The following is a 19,025-nucleotide window of genomic DNA, read 5'->3' as shown; positions in this document are numbered from 1 at the left end:
CAGGAAAAATCCACATAATAAATTATTTTCTGGCAAGCTACAAATTTAAGAATATTCTTTACATTTTCTCTCAGTTTCTTAATCTAACCTATTTCCCTTGTACCGGTAACCGTACACACACACACACAGCTCTCTCTCTCTCTGTCTCTCACTCTCTCTCTCTCTCACACACACACACACACACACACACACACACAGCTCTCTCTCACACACACACACACACACACACACACACACACACACACACACACACACACACACACACACACACACACACACACACACACACACACACACACACACACACACACACACACACAAGCTCTCTCTCTCTCTCTCTCTCTCACTCTCTCTCTCTCTCTCACACACACACACACACACACACACACACAGCTCTCTCTCTCTCTGTCTCTCTCACATACACACACACACTGCTCTCCCTCTGTCACACACACACAGACACACACAGACACACACTGCTCTCTCTCTCTGTTTCTCTCTCTCTCTCTCTCTCTCACACACACACACACACACTGCTCTCTCTCTCTATCTGTCTGTCTCACACACACACACACACACAGCTCTCTCTCTCTCTCTCTCTCTCTGTCTCTCTCACACACACACACACAGCTCTCTCTCTCTCTCTCTCTCTCTCTCTCACACACACACACACACACACACACACACACAGCTCTCTCTCTCTCTCTCTCACACACACAGCTCTCTCTCTCTCTGTCTCTGTCTCTGTCTCTGTCTCTCTCTCTCTCTCTCTCACACACACACACACACACACACACACACACACACACACACTGCTCTCTCTCTCTCTCTCTCTCTCTCTCTCTCTCTCTCTCTCTCTCACACACACACACACACACACACACACACAGATAAGCAGGCCGGGCTCGTTCAGGTCAGTAGCATCCCTCAGCAGCAGCAGGAGGAGGAGGAGGATCGGTGGTTTAGTCAGGCAGGTTCAGGCACAGTTCTGGTTCCGCCTTACCGAAGCCAAGGCTGTAAAACACAGATGGGGAACAGAAGCCCAGTTACTTCAACTATTTTTATAACTATTTGCTGCAGGGACATGCATTAAAATGAACAGCCAAAACCGACATCACAGAAAGAGCACAGGGGGAAAAAGCTCCGGTGCTGAGGTGTTGTACAGCAGGTGGTTACCAGGGTGTTGCTATGCTTCTATCCAACTCTTAGTAGATACATATTTAAAATACATAAATAATTTAAACAGCAAGTAGAACATCCTGATTCAAGGCTGTGATGTACACTACCATTCAAAAGTTTGGGGTTAGTTATATATTTAATATAAAATTAATACTTTTCGTCAGCAAGGATGTATTAAACTGATCAAAAGTGATAGTAAAGACATTTATAGTGTTACAAATATAATGCTTTTTAACCTTCTATTCACTGATATCATGATTTCCACACATATTAAGCAGCATTTTCAACACTGATCAATTTCTTGAGCAGCAAAATCATCATATTAGAATGATTTCTGAAGGATCATGTGACACTGAAGACTGGAGTAATGATGCTGAAAATTCAGCTTTGATCACAGGAATAAATTACACTTTACTATATATTCACACAGAAAACAGTTATTTTAAATGGTAATAATATTTCACAATATTACAGTTTTTACTGTGTTTCTGATGATTAATGGAGCCTTGGTGAGCAGAAGAGACTTCTTTCTAAAGCATCAACATCTCTGGCTATTAAAAATCATTACAGAACTAAAAGTTCCTGAGCGGGTGGGAAGTAACAAATGACTAAACAGCTGGAGAAATTGAAATAAATGTCATGAATTCAGTTTCCTGAATACAAATAATGATACTTGGAAAATTGAAAAGGAAAAGGAATTGAAAAGGAAACACTGTGACCACACTGCAGAAACCTGACAACAAACAAACCATAAAGTAATCGATAAGAAACACATATGTGACCCTGGACCACAAAACCAGTCACATGGGTCAATTTTTTTAAATTGAGATTTATACATCACCTGAAAGCTGAATCAATAAGCTTTCCATTGATGTACGGTTTGTTAGAAAAAGCCAATATCTGGAATCTGAAGGTGCAAAAAAATCGAAACATTGAGAAAATCTCCTTTAAAGTTGTTCATTTATGTTGGCGATTGTGCCGCATTCACTCACAAAAATAAATGTTTTATATATTTACGGTAGGAAATGTACAAAATATCTTCATGGAACATGATCTTTACTTAATATCCTAATGATTTTTGGCATAAAAGAAAAATCGATCATTTTGACCCATTCAATGTATTGTTGGCTATTGCCACAGATATACCCGTGTGACATGTGACTGGTTTTGTGATCCAGGGTCACATATGAAGCAACCGTGAGGATCTGCACATACAGACCGAACATCAGGGCACACATCTGGGATACCCGTTTCAGTCCGACTGTTAACATATGGAGAGTTTCGGAGAGTCTTTAGAGGTTACGTTTAAACTCACAGCTGCTTCGTCATAGCAAACACACAGCCAAACACACAGCCAAACACACAGCCAAACACACAGCCAAACACACAGCTCACCATCACACGAGAATCCTCACGCTCCAGAACCTTCTGCGCCTGGTCCGGAGGAAACTTCAGCATGGATGTTATCACTTTGGCCATCGTCTAAAGAAAAATAAAAAAAGAGTGAGAAATGAAAATGATCTCATATCAAATCAGCATCTAACATTAAACATAACATTACTTAATGATTACATTTGTTCATAAGTGATGTTACCCATTAATTCCCATCTAGTCTTTATATAAAGCAATAGTAAAACCATGTGAAGGAGTGAAACACACATGCCAGTGCAGAAAACAGACGCGTATTATTCAGTATTATTGATGTGTTTATTATTGTTTATTAATTATTTGAATTAGATTTATATTTTAGTTTAAGTTTTAGTAATTTTGTTGTGCTTTTGTCATTATTATCATTTGTAGTTTTTTATATATATATATATATATAGTGCTATGCATAAGTTTAGACACCCATACTAAAGTTGACTAAAAAGAGGAATAAAAAATCTTCTTTTGGAAACTGAACTTAATGCCTTAATTTGAAAAATTAGGAAAAATCCAACCTTTAAGGACACCAATTTTCTTTGTGAATGAATAATGTATCGTAAATAAATAAATGTTCTTCCTTAAAATACAGGGTGCATAAGTTTGGACACCCCTATGTTAAATTCCCATAGAGGCAGGCAGATTTTTTTTTTTAAGTATTTTTTTTTTTTTTTTTAGGATACTATGCATCCTGATAAAGTTCCCTTGGCCTTTGGAATTAAAATAACCCCACATCATCACATAGCCTTCACCATACCTAGAGATTGGCATGGTTTTATTTCAGTTAGCCTAATAGCTGGTTTGATTTGCATTGAGAGATGATCTTATGAAAAGTACCCCATCAGCAATAATTATTACATTATGCATTTCTTTCCTCTGCTGAACACAAGATATTTTGAAAAATGTCAGACCCATTGACTTCCATTCTTTTTCCATACTATGGAAGTCAATGGGTCCATTAACTGTTTGGTTCCCCATATTTTTCAAACTTTTGAGAAACTCATCCAGGTTTGGAGCAACTTGAGGTTGAGTACATTTCTGGGTGAACTCCCTTTAAGTCAGCTTTATTTCAGTTAGCGAAAACAATTTTTACAAATTTTAGTTTTAGTTAACAATAACAACACTGCCGCCCATCTTTAGCGGAGCTGCTGCTCCCACTCTTCTGTGAGCAATTACATCTCGCAAAGACAAAAAGCTCATTATCTGCAGCCTGCTGGGTAATCAGCCCGAGATAGCTCCGCCATATACAGCGCTAATCAGAACCAGCACAGCCGTTTACCCCGAGCAACTCTCTTAAAATGGCAGGCGTTACTGGGTCATGTGATGAGAAGGAGCCACATCCTCTCTGACAGGGAGGCCTGTTGTGATGTCATAAGGACCCGACTGTTTATTAGCAACGAGGGGGAATCCCGCTGGCTTTAGGGCGGCATCAACGGCCTGTTAATTAGTCCTGGCTAAACGGACAAGATTGGCTCATTAGGGTCCTGCTGAATGGACACGGAATTATGCTGTCGGGAGTTTTCATGGGAACGAATCATTTTATAGGCTTCCATCCGGACTCCCCGTCACACTTATTTACTGCATCCTTCCTCTAACAAATGGCATTATTGTGTTGTGGAAAACTTTGTGCATTGTGGGAAAAAAACATTATGATAAAATGTAAAGTTTTACAACATGGAAGAATATGATCAGAGAATGAGTCGTACAAATGTAGTCCCCATTATATATTGGATAAATATTATTTGATAGTACCAAAATTTCAAAAGATGGTTAAAAAATATTACAATCATGGATTCTGTCATTTGACATCCTCAAATCAGTGTCTAATAGTACTTATATACTATTACAGTAATTATTCATATTTTGAGTTTTTTCAAATTAATTTTAGTTTTTGTAATGTGTTTTTTGCCATATTTATATATATATATATATATATATATACAGTACCAGTCAAAAGTTTGGAAACATTACTATTTTTAATGTTTTTGAAAGAAGTCTCTTATGCTCATCAAGCCTGCAGTAAAAAAAAAAAAAAACAGTAATATTATGAAATATTATTACAATTTAAAATAATGGTTCTCTTTTTTAATATATTTTAAAATGTAATTTATTTTTGTGATGCAAAGCTGAATCTTCATCAGCAAGTACTCCAGTCTTTGGTGTCTTATGATCCTTCAGAAATCATTCTAATATGATGATTTGATACTCAGTTATTATCAATGATGGAAACAGTTGTGCTGTTTAATATATTTTTTTTGGAATACTTTTTTCAGGATTCATTGATGAGTAAAACGTTAACAGCATTTATTCATAAAAACAGCATTTATTCAAAATAAAAACATTTCTAACAATATAAATCGTTACCATCACCTTTTATCAATTTAACGCATCCTTGTTGAATTAAAGTACTAATTTCTTTAAAAAAAAAATAGTTATCGTTCCCAAACTTTTGAACGGTAGTGTATATTGTTACAAAAGATTTCTATTCTAAATAAATACAGTTCTTTTTAACTTTTTATTCATCAAATAATCCTGAAAAAAGTATCTCAGGTTATAAAAAAAATATTAAGAAGCACAACTGTTTCCAACATTGATCATAAATCAGCATATTAGAATGATTTCTGAAGGATCATAAGACACCAAAGACTGGAGTACTTGCTGATGAAAATTCAGCTTCGCATCACAAAAATAAATTACATTTTAAAGTATATTAAAAAAGAGAACCATTATTTTAAATTGTAATAATATTTCATAATATTACTGTTTTTTTTTTTTAACTGCAGGCTTGATGAGCATAAGAGACTTCTTTCAAAAACATTAAAAATAGTAATGTTTCCAAACTTTTGACTGGTACTGTATATATTTAGCATTATTTGTTTTAGTCCTTTTAGTTCAACTTAGACTTATTTCAGTTAGTTGCCAAGGCTAGCATTTTTATGTTTAATTTAGCGTTTTTCATTTAATATTTATATTTGTTTCAGCTTTATTTCAATGAACAAAAACAATTTAATAGTTTTAATTAACAATAACAACACTGATGCTCATGTAAGCAAACTCGGTCCCTAATTTTAGCTCTTATGGCGTGTTAAAGTTAATAAAAAGTTAATATTTGAAAAAAAAACATTAGTCTTCCCCCAAATGATCATCCCAAAGACCCCCAAAATGTACCTTAGTCTCTCTTCCCATCATGTACTCAAACATGACCTTCTTGAGGTACTCGTATTCGGTGGGCTCGGAGAAGGGGTCCGTGTTGTTGTGTGACATATCTGTGAAGACAAACAAACAGCAGATTCATCAGAATCATTATCGATGAGTACTAGAGACTTAAGCGCTTTTAAAGTACAAAACCCTTATTCAGTCAAGATCTGCTGAACACTGCTCCGTCAGGCCCGTAATTAAAACCAGAACAGCCAGATGACGAACTTATAAACCCTCCAAACACTCCACACCAACCATCATCTTATAATAGCTGAACCAACAGAGTCAGAGAGAAAAGACAAATGTAAATAATGTTGCAATTTGCAAATGTAACTCGACTTTTACATTGAAAACATGTTTGTCTCGATTCTAGGATGGTTTAATTGTTTCAAAATCTGACGAATAAACATTAATAAGAGTTAATATTATTCAGAACCTGCACTGGTAATGAAGGCCAATTTTCCTCAGCTTTGACATCAATAAGATAAGCATGCATTCATACACTCAATGCATTCATTAAACACACACCCGCGACCTCAGCGTGGCAATAATCAGCCCGTAAATCAGAGCGCTAGACGCGCCTCACTTCCAGGCACAGTAGTTAAGGGTGCCAGCTCGCAGCGACACTGGAAGCACTATAATGACAGCATTGTGGGTAAAATACAAGAAGCTTTGGCTCAATCTAGGTGGGGGGGCTTTTCCGTTTTCCACCCTGCTTTTAATGGATGAAGAAGTGAGAGCAGAAACGTAACAGGAGACGTTGAGACCATGAATGAACAAAAACTAACTTTTAAAAAGGCATGTAATAAAGCTGGCAATGGGTGGGTAGGTTTCTGCGCTGCTGATACCATGGAAAACATGACGTAAAATACCTACGAGAACACAACTTTAGAAATCACATGCCAGTACAACCGCCACACCTAAAATATTTTATACAAATCTTACCGACCCCAAACTTTTGAACAGTAGTGTACGTTTTTGCTAAATAGAACATACTAAATTGAGTTTTTTTTTGCCAAATATTGCCAAATTTGAGCTATTCAGCTAAATTTCACTAAATAGAGGTTGCTAAATCTTTCCTTTTCCTTTTATCCTCCCTTGTCTGGCTTATGCTACTCTTAGCAATGCCTGAACTTTGTATTTTGAGCACTTCTTGTGTTGTTTTTGCCTCTTCATGATGCCTCATTTGTAAGCCGTTTTGGACAAAGGTGTCTGCTAAATAGCTAAATGTAAATGCGAACGTGCACATGTGGTAAACATCATGCGCATTCAAAGCACCCCAGATGTGCAGTAAATCTTCAGTATTGTCTCACAGCAGTGATGTAAGGATTAGGCAATTATCCATTTTTGAGTGAAACGGTTATTTTGAAATATGCATTACAATATCTAGAGCATGCAGAAACGGCACAGAAGGCACAGCGATCTGTTTGTTTGCCTCATTAAACCTCTGAATGACTGGCAATTAGCAGGAGGAGCCGTGCGTCTCTCTGGAAAGTCCATTTAACCCGCGCTGAAGACACTCGGGTGGCTGAACGACCAGGAACAAGACGGCTTGACTGAGAGAGCTGGAACTCGAGGTGCCGCTGAAACTCAAACAGGCCTTTGATCAGGAAGCATGGAGAAATAAATAACCCGACCTGTCTGACTGACCTCAGGACAGCCCAGCTGGGCCGAAACACGAGCCGCATCAGCCTCATCTCCAAAACAACACATCCATACAGAGGGCCTGGTTTACGACAACCCTTAGCACATGCTTAAACTGTTGACTGCACAATGAACATCGAATAATATAGAAAACAATGAATAGTGACCGCAAATCACTTCTGCAGGTCGTTTCTGAGGCAGTGTGTGTCTTGTGAACGAGCGTTTATTGGAGGGTGAAGGGCAAACAGACTTTATAAACTACTGTCCCTTTAATGTGGGGGCCACACAGATAAGCTGAGGGATAAATGGATGAGATTTGTTTGTGTATAAGGTCTGAGTGAGCGGATAACAGGCGGTTTGTTTAGTTGCATGTCAGATGTCTTCAAAGGAAAACCTCCGTTGGGAAATAATTTAGGACATTTAATGTGGTTTATGAGGAGAGATGATGACTAGAGCTCTGTTTCCGAACCGAAGATAAGCTTTCTAAGGCTTCTTCGACACTCCCAAAATGAATACTGTTTTAAGACGTCGTCTTTGGGACAAATTCAGCATTTCATGTTTATTTTGCGGATAAAGAAACTGAAGAAAACATTACAAAAAGCTCTGGAAAAATGCATCCAGGAAGTTTGATTCATTCATGAAGATGCTGAGAGAAAAAGTTGATTGAGGTCAGTGTCTTTTTTCATTGTTTTTTTGAAAGAATAACTCTTTTGCTCACCAAGGCTGCATTTATTTGATTAAAAAAATACAGTAAAAACAGTAATACTGTGAAATATTATTATTTAATATTAACGTAATTTATTCCTGTGATCAAAGCTGTATTTTCAGCATCATTACTCCAGTCTTCAGTGTCACATGATCCTTCAGAAATCATTCTAATATGATGATTTGCTGCACAAGAACCATTTATGATTATTATCAATGTTGCAAACAGTTGTGCTGCTTCATATTCTTGTGGAAACCAAGATACTTTTTATTTTCAGGATTCTCTGATGAATAGAAAGTTCAAAAGAACAGCATTTATTTGAAACAGAAACATTATAAATGTCTTTACTGTCACTTTTGATCGATTTAATGCATCCTTGCTGAATAAAAGCATTCATTTCTTTAAAAAAAAAAGAAGAAAAAAAGACCTGACCCCAAACTTTTGAACAGTGTTGTATATTTAAAGACCTCATGAATCAGTGTTCACAATGCATTTATTAAAGGAAATGTGAATTGCTCCAACTTATCGTTTACTGAAAATTCAGTCTACATTTCCTCATTATTGTATCCAAAACCCAAATGACATTCTTTCCTCCATGTAATACAAAAGATATTTTTTGTGCTGATAATGACGCTGCTCTCATCCAAACAATGCGAGTATAAAAGACGCTGCAGATAGACGACTGTCTGGATCTGGGGTCATTTGTGGGAACTGGGGAGAAACACGGTCTGTGAAACCCATTAGATTCAGAGATGAGCTCTTTATTACACCAGCAGGGAAGGGCCGTGGAGGGGCAGATCTCTCCACAACACCGGCCTCTGGCCGCCCATATGTTTAAGGTCTGCATATGTGCATGATTGATAGCAGGGTGTTAAAGCACGGCTCTCCTGTGGAGACTGATGGCTCTGAGCTAGTGAAGATGAAGCTGAGGTTTGTTTGCCAAGGGTCAGTGTTCCACATCATTCATTAACCTCTGGGAACTACAGGAGATACTTGACAAGCATTTTACAGTCATTAGGTGGCTAAACCCCCCCCCCAAATTCATATTACAAACAGATAAATAAGACAGTAAATGACATCTGGATAACAGCTGGCTTTAGAGCCATTGTTCTGCTTGCCTCCAGATGACATAGCACTCAAAAGCCATCTTTATAGAAAATGATTAGGATTATTTACCTCGATATGTGCTTCCCAGGTGGGTCACCACTGTGTTTTTATGGGAGCGTCTTATTTTGTCTTCCAGAGCGTGAATCTAAAAAATAAATTGAGAATTAAGACCATTATTGAAAATAAATAAATACAGTGTGAAAGTGATCTTTAAAGTGAACGGTCTAGGCTATGGTTTAATACAGGTTTTAGGAATTGAAAAAAAAAATTAGGAAATGAGAAATGCAATCAGGCATAATGTCATAGTCACGAAATCCCACTGCAATCTTCGTCTACGTCTACTCTAATCCAGATACATTTGAAAATGCTGTTTCCGTGTGGACTGTGAAAACAGAGATATTCCAAAACAGTGACGCATGTTTAGTCATGTGACACATATTGTACCCAGTTTTGTACCGGTGTGTCCCAGCTGTGAGCTATTCACTTTCACAGTGTTGATAAAGATAAATGTTACTTTGTACAACCTTCATATTGCATTCCTGGAAAGATGTCAGAACATTCATTTGCAATTGCTGTCCTGTGTCAAAACATGAGGGCAATTGCTCTTTAACTAACTAACTAACTAACTAAACTAACTATATATCAATAAGTGGTGAGATATTTTGCTAATATAATGATAATGCCAGAAGAACAGCATGAGAAGAACTTTATTATGTCTGGTCTCTCTATATCATCTCAGTGAGTTTTTATTATGTTTTACGCATGCGCAGTTAGATGATTTAAAGGGGTCATGAACTGGCTTTTTTTATTTTATTATATTGTTCTCTGAGGTCAACTTATGACGTTCGCTTGGTTTTTACATTCAAAAACATCAAAATGAATGAGTAATAGGCTGTTTTCTACCCTTGTTTTGAGCCTAGCTCCTGAAACGCTCGGTTTTTATGGGCGTGCCGCATTGAAGACTTGGAAGTACACGCCCACTGCTATGATTGGATAACAGTTTTGTATATTATAATGAGTTTCATGTAAACTGCGAATCGGTGGGCGGGGCTAAACAGGCAGTGTTGATCTAGGCGTTGATCTTCTTCTGTGGAGGCGGGGTTTGATACCCTTTGACGTCATAGATCCCCCTTTGAAAAACCTGTCGTTCGCTGTGCCTGGTGTCAATAAAAGCTTTTATTGGACTAACAAGGAAGTTTTCAGTTCTGAAACTTACAGGATATTCTTATAGTATGATGACCTCTTATATGTCAAAAGCTCAAGGAAAATTTGATTTCTCAGTTCATCACTCCTTTAAAGACAATTTTTGGGGGAAAACGCATAAAATGCTAATGTGGACAGAGCGCTTTGAAATGAAAATGCCGTTTTCAAATGTGTCTAGATTAATGTAGACTTAAAATGAGTAATAACTTCCCCTACACTAGTCCTCAAATTAACAACAATGTATGGCCCAGGGTGAAGCCGGGTTATAAAAATAAAGTTATGTTCAGTGTGTTCGCCTCCTCGTGTGAGTTAGCATTCGTGTGGGGTGAGAGAAACAGCATGAGCGCTGCTGTAACTGTTTGTAAAGTTGAAATAAGAGTAAACAGATGTGCGGCGCAATGAATCTGATCTCGTTTCGGTTTTACACCGCTAAAGGGGTGCAGGAGCTCTGGGAATGTGACGGGTTGCTAAACGCTCCTCTCATTCTTTCTCTTTGCCTTCTACATTGTCTTTGTGTGCTAAACACTTCTTAGGCCTAAGTTCTCTCATTCAGGTCAACTACTGAAATGGCACAGCAAGAGAATTCTGATGAACAAGCTAGTTAAAGTTAGTTAAACTGTCAACAGGGTTTATTGCTAGCTATATGAAAAATAACACATCCGGTTTAGCGGTACAGATCACTACCCATCCTGCTAAACTCTCCGTCTTTCTGCTAGTATACCTCTTCACTTACCCTGTCATGGTATTCCTGCTCTTTTAGCTTGGCTTCGCTCAACATGGTTGTCTTTTCTGCAAGCTGAACCTGATTGGACAGAGAAAAAGACTAGAGGTCAAAATGTAATCAAAATAAGAGCAACATGTGGAACAACACCACCATTCAGACGTAAGATTTTTTTAAATGTTTTTGAAGAAAAGAAAAAAAGAGTCTCTTATGTTCACAGAGGGTTATCAAAAACGTAAGTAAAAATAGTAAAATAAATCTAAGATTGTGTAATATTTTTTACAATCAAAAGCTGAATTTTCAGCATAATTACTCCATTACTTTCAGGATTCTTTGATAAATAGAAAGTTCAAAAGAACAGCATGATCAAGTTAATGCATCCTTGCTGAATAACTTAATTTCTTTGGGAGAAAAAACAACAACTTTTAAATGCTAGAGTACACAGTGTCTTGGTTTTAAAGTCCCCCTGTGGTGAAAATCCAGCTTTTAATGTTGTTTATATGTGTATGTGGTGTTTTTTAATATGCTTTAAGACAAACCATGTGCAAATTCATAAGTCGACACCATTGCAGAGTATTTTCTCTTTAAAACTGCAGTGAACCAAAGACAGTCCCAAAAAAACACGGTTTATAATCGTTGGTGTTTCAACCAGTTAAAATTTCCAAAAACTTGAGTTGATCAGACAAATAGATGAAAATAAAACCTACCTGTAACTCATCGAGACCCTGAAACACAAAACAGAATCAGCAGGTCACATGACTGCATAATTCAAACAATTCAACAATCAATTATAACTAGATGTTGTGGCGTTTGCCCACAGAAAGCTTGTGACATCAGACTGCAGAAATGCAGCATGGGCCCCAGAGGTGTTTCACGTCTCTGAGAGCAAGCGCTTCGTAACGGCACCGAACACACAAGGAGCACTTTATCCCGAACAAGGCTCAACTTTTTGCCTCTCTCCAAGCATGCACGGCTCGCCTGAGAGCGCACTGTGGCATAAATCTAACAGCCCAGGATGCTCTCTGAGGGGTTAATTGAGAACAGAGACTGTTTAAGGCCTCTTTCTCAGGGATACATTCCAAACCTTTTCAGGAAAATTCATTCCTATGGCCTTTTCTTTTATGTCCACGTTTAAACATGGAAACTCGTATTTACGATAATTCCGATAGAGTGTGAAAGCAGCATTCATTTATTTACAAATCAAAATCCATATAGAAATTTAAGCAGTCATTTGAAGTCAATTTGTATGTCGGAATTATTGTCAAAGCGCAATAAATATAAAACATAACGAGCAAACACTGATGCTTCAGGTTAATGCCAAAGATTTGTTCTATTTTATTCAGTTTCAACTCTTTCCCCGCCAACGTTTAAAAATAGTTGCCAGCATTTTTTATTTTTTTTCACAAAAGTTTCATGGCCCTCAGTATATTTTGTTGTATGAATATCTGAGCATACAATATATCAAAAGAAAGAATAGAGCCTCTGCTAACTTCATGCATTCTTTTTATATCAACACTTGAATGTGAGTAAGTTTCATAAAAAAAAAAGCAAAACTTTGAGCAAAAAGCTGAGAAAATCGTGTTTTTGTCAAAGGCAACGTCCGGAGAAGATTCAGAATGATGATCAAAACACAGATGGAGTAAATCGAGTGCATAAACACCCCTAAAGTCCTGCACCTCGTCCTGGGTCGACATTTCATTCAGTAACGTTAGGCAGTTTTGATTTATATTTTGTTTAATGATTACGTTATTTTACATGTGCGTAAGCAATGCTTCTATCGCTTGTTTCTGCTTCTTCTTCGCCTGTGTTTTGATCAGGAGACTCTGTACTCTTTCAGAAGATGAGTAATAGCGCCCCCTACCGTATAACAATGAAAACACGGATTGCCGGAAATTCCGTCAATGGCAGGGAAAGAGTTAATCAATTGAATTAATTAAATATGAATTGAATAATTTAGCGCTGCATTATTTTTGAATAATGACTTTAAATTAAATTCACACTGAATTAACATTGAATTAAAAACGACAAATCATGGTGTGTAAACTGAGGCTCTGTACCTGTGGGCCGCTGAGACTCCTCTGTTGAAGATCCTCTAACTCCTTCTGCACCTCCCAAACACGGTCGCCCATCTCCACCTCACGACTCTACAAGAAGACCAAACTCTGAGCAAAGGTGAATCTCTGAATCATTTTACAATGCTGTCATATTATATTAATTTCCAGGTAATAAACTTGGGTCTTAAAATGCATGGGTAAACAATTAGATCTATGAGATGTGGAAATAATCCCATTTCAAATAGTTAGCATACTTCTCAGCCAGGATGGATGTAAGCAGCCATAAGGTCTACATCATTCACTACAGCTCTAGGGGGAGTTTGAGGTGCTAGTTTACTGAGGTAAGTGTTTCCTGATGATTTACAAACTATACGCTGAAACCTGAACTTACTGACTTTATGTGGTGGAATTAGCAAAAGCTATAAACTCCTCACAAAATGATTCCTGTGCCAATGTCTTTCTATAAAGTATTATCTGAAGCATCTGCTGGCCATTTACCAATAACTCGCAATTATATACAAAAGCTACAATTTCACTTCATTTTGCTGTACCTGAAGGACCTGCTCGTAACGCTGAACCATTTTGTTTAGGTCTTCTTCCTTCTGAGCGATCGTTTTCTGAAGTTGACTGACTTCATATCGATGGCTATTTATAAGCTCAGTTTCAACACCTTGAGCTTTCTCTGTGTGGAAATAATAAACAGGAAAGTACAGTAAGAAGACATGAAGATCGTTACCATGCCTGAATGTAAAACACTCATTTCCAGACTGGATGGATCAAATGACAGAACTGAAAAGACGGTAAGATGGTAAATCTATCATATCTCGCATTTCCTGAGGCCAGTAAATCAGCAACTGTAACCAACTATAAAAACACAGTTGTTTTATATCATGTCCACAATGCTTTTGGTTTCAAAGACTATTGGTACTTGTTTTTGTTTTCCAGTATTTTTAACAATATTTTTGTTTTACTCAAAGGAATACTCGACATCAAAATTAAAATTACATCATTTACTTCCTCACATCTTTAAAAAAAAAAACATAATTCCTTTGTCCATCGAACAGAAAAGATGTCAGGCAGAATGTTCACAATGCAACTTTTAATATAAAGAAATTAAATGAGAATCAAAGCTACTATATTACTTTTAATATTTAAATAACCTGCCCCTTTAAATATTTAAATTATCATATTCATATAGCATGATATTCGCACCTTATCACAAGGTTCTTTAAAGAACGCCATGGTATTATACTTATCACAGTAGTGTCCGGAAAACACAGTATTACCATGGTAACATGAGCAATAAACAGTACTTTTGTAATATGCCCCTCTTACCAATGGTCTCCTTCACAGAACCTTCCAGTTCCTTTTCCTTCAGGGCCATTTGAGTGTTGAACTCCCTCATTAACTGCTTAAGAGAAGAGTTGTGTTTCATTTCTATGTCTTCCAATTCAAGCCTGTTTAAAAAAAAAAAGAAGAAAAAAAAAGATCACCAACCATATGAACCCTGGGAAGAACGGTGTAGCAGAAAATATGCATCCTTACATTAAGGGGAAACATAAAATACTCCCCCCCCACCCGTTACTAAAATAAAACAGAAAAAAAGTGTCATAAATCTTACTTGAGCTTCTTCTCGTTTTCCTCAGCCATCTCCTTTTTCAGGAAATCCAGCTCCTTCTCATGCTCTTTCCTTAGAGACCGAAGGTCTTTTTGTAGTCTGGTGTAATCTTTGTGGAGCTTCTGCTTCTCGTTCTCAGCCTCTACCAGTTTGATCTGAAGATCATTCTCTGAGGTGTTTGTATTGTTGATTAGGCACTCACTATCAGTCTCCCCGTTTCCTTGAGGCGAACTCTGTTGTGCTTTTAGCTGATTTTCTTTCTCTTCGAGCCTCTGCTGTAAATCTTGGAGCTTCTCCTCGTATTCCTTCACCAACGAGTCCTTTTGACTTGTCCAATCGTCTTGGTCCCGGCTTTCCTTGGCCACTAACATTGCAGGCTCCATTCCTAATCTACTAGAGGTCATTTGCACTTCAGAAACCTGTTCATTCTCTACTTGAGCAATCGGTTTCTCCTTAATCTGTTCTTGAAGATCCAGGCATGTCTGTTGAAGCTCTTGCACTCGAACCGTCTGTTCAAGCAGGTCTGCTTTAAGGCGACTTACCTCAGCTTGGTAGTTTGTAATCTGTTCATTAGACTCCGCAAGTTTGGTCTCAAGCTCCTCAAGTCTGGAGGAAGTTTCTCTTGCAGCAAAAGCAGACTGCTCCTCTTTTGCAGACGCATCTTTATGAATAACAGCAAGCTTCTCTTCATACATATCTTTTAAGTTTTGCAGAGAGGCCCGTCTTTCCTCATCTTCTTTCTGCTGCAATTCTTGTAGATGTTTTGCATGTTCTTCCTTCAATTTTGCAGTGGACTCCTCCATCGTCTTCTCAATTTCCTCTAGAGACTTTATACGTTCTTCTTTTTCAGTCTGGGTTTGCTTGATACCTTCCAACTGCATCTGCATGTCTTTGATAGCTTGCTCCTTTTCCTCAATTTGCGAAGTCAACTGTTTACGAATCATGCCAATCTTCTGCTCTGCCTTCTTCTTCAACTCGGCTACTTTACCAGTCGTCTCAGAGGACGCCTTTTCCCGAGCTGCGTTAACAGCCTCTTCTTTTGCCCTCAGAATCTCTGCCTTCTCCCTCTCAAAGTCGTTCCTCTGGGCTTCAAGTTCCTGCTTGGCTGTTTCAACTTCTTTCTGTAAAGACTGGAGACTTTCCTCGGTTTTCTGTATTAGGGCACCACTTTGAGAGTGTTGGTCCTGAGCTTCCTGCACATGTTTCATCAACTCCACCTTTTCGCTCTCCCTAATGTTAAGTTGCTGCTGCAAATCAGCGGCAAGTTGTTCTCGCTCTTTTGTCCGCAATTCCAGCTGCTCCTCCAGATCACAAACTTTCTTTGAGCAGCTTTCCAGCTCTGAGGTCAAGGCATGAACCCTCTGTTCTTTCTCACTAAGTGCCTGGTCCATCTCGGACTTACTAATAGAGTGATTGTCAACGCTGGCAGTGAGCATCTGAAGTTGTTCGTCCTTCTCCGAAATCTGCCTCTCCATTTCCGCAACTTTATCTTGAAGAGACTTAACGGTGCTGTGACTCTGACTGAACTTCTTTTTCTGCTCAGAGAACTTATTCCTGAGTGAGTCTACCTGCTCTCGAAGCGAGGTCTTTTCTTTATCTAGTCTTTCCACCTTCTCCCCCATTTGGCATGTCAACCTCTCCTTGTCCTCATTGTGCTGCTGATTCAGCAGAGATATGGCTTCCTCTTTTTCAGTTATGCTACTCGATAACTGGGTCTTCAAGTCATTTATGACAGATTCTAGATCGCTGATTTGCAAAACATTTGCTTTGAGATTTTCTGATATGTTTTTGTTCTCCTTGCGAAGCTGCTCAATGTTAAGGTCTTTCTCAGAAAGTACTTGGGAGCGATTCTCTGCATGGTTTTGTAGAGACTCCATTTCAGTTTGTAAGGCTTTAAGAGTCTCCGAACTTGCACTAAACTCAAGAGTTACCTCATCAAGAGAGCTCTTTAGGTTACGGTTCTCGACGAAAGTCTGCTGAAGTTCCTTCTCTAAAGTGCTGATTCTGTTGTCCTTCGTCATGATAATATTTTTTAGATATGTAACCTTATTCTGATTATCTGTAACCCGGTTTTGTAATTCCCTAACTCGTTTCTCAACTTTCTTACACAGCTCAACAGAGAAACCATCTAACTTATCCTGTGCTTTCTGAAAACACTGTTCAAACTCCTTTGTGATGGTACACAACTGTGTCTGGAATTCTTTTTCTTTGTTTTTAAGTTCAGCCATTTTGTCTGCAAGTGTCCTCTGGAGATCTTCACCCTCTTTACACTTGGATGTTTCAAGCAAACTCAATTTTTGCCGAGTGTTTATCAACTCTTCAGATATGCCCTGCAATTTCTCTTTACCAGTTTCCTCAGCCTTTCTCAGTTCGTCCTGTAGAAGGTTCCGTTCATTCAAGGCCTGGTTTAGATTCTTCTCCATGGTTTCGACTTGCCTTTTGAATATACCTTCCCCTTCAGACAAACTTTCCAGCTTGCTTGCTGCTTCCCTGAGCTCTGTCTGTAGTTTCTGCACAGTGGTTTCCCTCATGGCAAGCTCCTCCCTGAGGTTCTGGATGTCTTTCATGATCTGTTCCTTTTCTTCCCTGCTGGCCGAAAGCAGCTGCGAGATCTCCTCCAACTCTTGGGCTTTCTCTTGCAAAGATTGGGCATCTTTTTCTTGCATCTCCTCCTCATGCTGGTTGAGTTTCTCCTGCCAATGTCGAACAAGGTCTTCCTGTTCCTGTTTATGGGTCACCTTAAGCTTGTCTAAGTGCTCCTTGTGATTGGCCTCCAAATCAGACATGGTTGTGCTGAGGCCCCCAGAGCTTGCTTGTGCCATCTCAAGGATCTTCTCCTTCAGTTGCTGGTCTTTCCGTTCTAACTCTTGAACGGTCTTAGATAACTCTGCTTTGGCATTCTCTTCTTGATCCTGAAGCTTCTTATTCAACTTGTCCTGCGTTTCTTTGACTTTCTGCTTGAATTTCTCCATTTTGTTTTCCTGGGATTTCAGCTTGCAATCCATGTCTTTCCTAATGTTCTCAAGTTTCTTCTCATAAGAACTCTTCTGGTCATCCAGTTGCTTCCTCAACCGGTTTTGCTCATCTTGCATTGTTTTGCAGGTTGCAGAATGCAAATTCTCTTTTTCAGATAGGTCCCTCTTGTCTTGCTCCATCTTCTGCACTAGTTCCTGAAGTTCATTTGTCTTCTGTTCAAGACACACTCCTTTCTCCTGACAATCGTTAAGCACAGCCTCAAGGGTTTGCTCAAGATCTTTCACTTGATTCTTGGTTTGCTGGAGTTCTTCTGTAAGTGTGCTAATCCGAGATCTTGATTCCTCAAGGGCCTCTTTATTCGACTGTGCCCTGAGATTAAGTTCCTCCAACTGAGCACTTCCATTTTCGTGCAAAGTCTTTTCCCTGAGCACATGTTCCTCTAGTGCTTTTTCCTTCTCCTCCAACACAGTCTTCAGCTGATTTATCTGTTCTTTCAGCATTTTCTCCACCATTGCAAACGACTGTTGATTCTGTATCGCAGCTTCGATCTCCACCTGATATTTTGTTTGTTCTTCCTTAAGTCTTTCCTCAAACTCTTGTCTTGTGGTTTCACCGGTGGCCTCCATAGAGGACAGCCTCTCTTCTAACTGTTGTCTAATATTCAGTACTTCACTGAGATCAGAAGACAGGGTCTCAATCTCTGTCTGTTTGTCACTCATCTTATCAAGCATCTTTTTGTTCATGTCTTCCACATGAGAATGGAACTGTTCCTCCTTGTCTTTCAGAATAGATTCAATCTCTACCTTGTGTTTCTGCATGAGCTCTTCCATAACAACAACATGCTGCTGGTTGAGGTCTGCTATTTGCTCTGTCTTTGTCCTTTCCAGTTCTTGCTTATGTGCCTCTTCTAAAGCAGCTATTTCAGCCTCATGTTTCTTTCTCTGCTCTTCCAATTGCGCAGAGAGATCATCTGACTTGGTGTAATCCTTCTCTGGGCTACTCAAACAACTCTCAAGTTCTTGAATTCTCTGTAAAAACAAAAAAACAACCATTTTAAAGGAATGTTTATTGCAAAAAATATGGCATTGCTTTCATTCAAATCCTCATTCATACTATGTAGTTATATTGCATTATTTGGCCATGCAACTACAATAAGGATATCCTGTTGATCTAATCTCAGATAGAGTGGCATATAAA

General features: G+C 38.5%; 1 protein-coding gene across 1 annotated transcript in view; it reads right to left on the bottom strand.

Moving 5' to 3' along the window:
* Window positions 1-371: 371 nt before the first annotated feature.
* Window positions 372-19,025, bottom strand: part of golga4 (golgin A4) — a 43,343-nt gene continuing 24,689 nt past the window's right edge. Inside the window, exons 16-25 of the mRNA XM_084392051.1 lie at window positions 14,856-18,856; window positions 14,570-14,691; window positions 13,786-13,916; window positions 13,238-13,324; window positions 11,888-11,905; window positions 11,193-11,261; window positions 9,326-9,401; window positions 5,770-5,867; window positions 2,575-2,661; window positions 372-1,014 (exon numbers count right to left, since the gene is read on the bottom strand). Coding sequence (XP_084248177.1) covers window positions 1,000-1,014; window positions 2,575-2,661; window positions 5,770-5,867; window positions 9,326-9,401; window positions 11,193-11,261; window positions 11,888-11,905; window positions 13,238-13,324; window positions 13,786-13,916; window positions 14,570-14,691; window positions 14,856-18,856 — 4,704 coding nt within the window. The 3' untranslated portion in view covers window positions 372-999. The remainder of the gene's footprint in view (window positions 1,015-2,574; window positions 2,662-5,769; window positions 5,868-9,325; window positions 9,402-11,192; window positions 11,262-11,887; window positions 11,906-13,237; window positions 13,325-13,785; window positions 13,917-14,569; window positions 14,692-14,855; window positions 18,857-19,025) is intronic.

This window comes from Rutilus rutilus, assembly GCF_951802725.1.
Source record: "Rutilus rutilus genome assembly, chromosome: 20".
In the NCBI taxonomy this organism is placed as follows: domain Eukaryota; kingdom Metazoa; phylum Chordata; class Actinopteri; order Cypriniformes; family Leuciscidae; genus Rutilus; species Rutilus rutilus.
The sequence above is the reverse complement of the archived record's forward strand: the minus strand, read 5'-3'. Positions and strand labels throughout refer to the sequence as shown.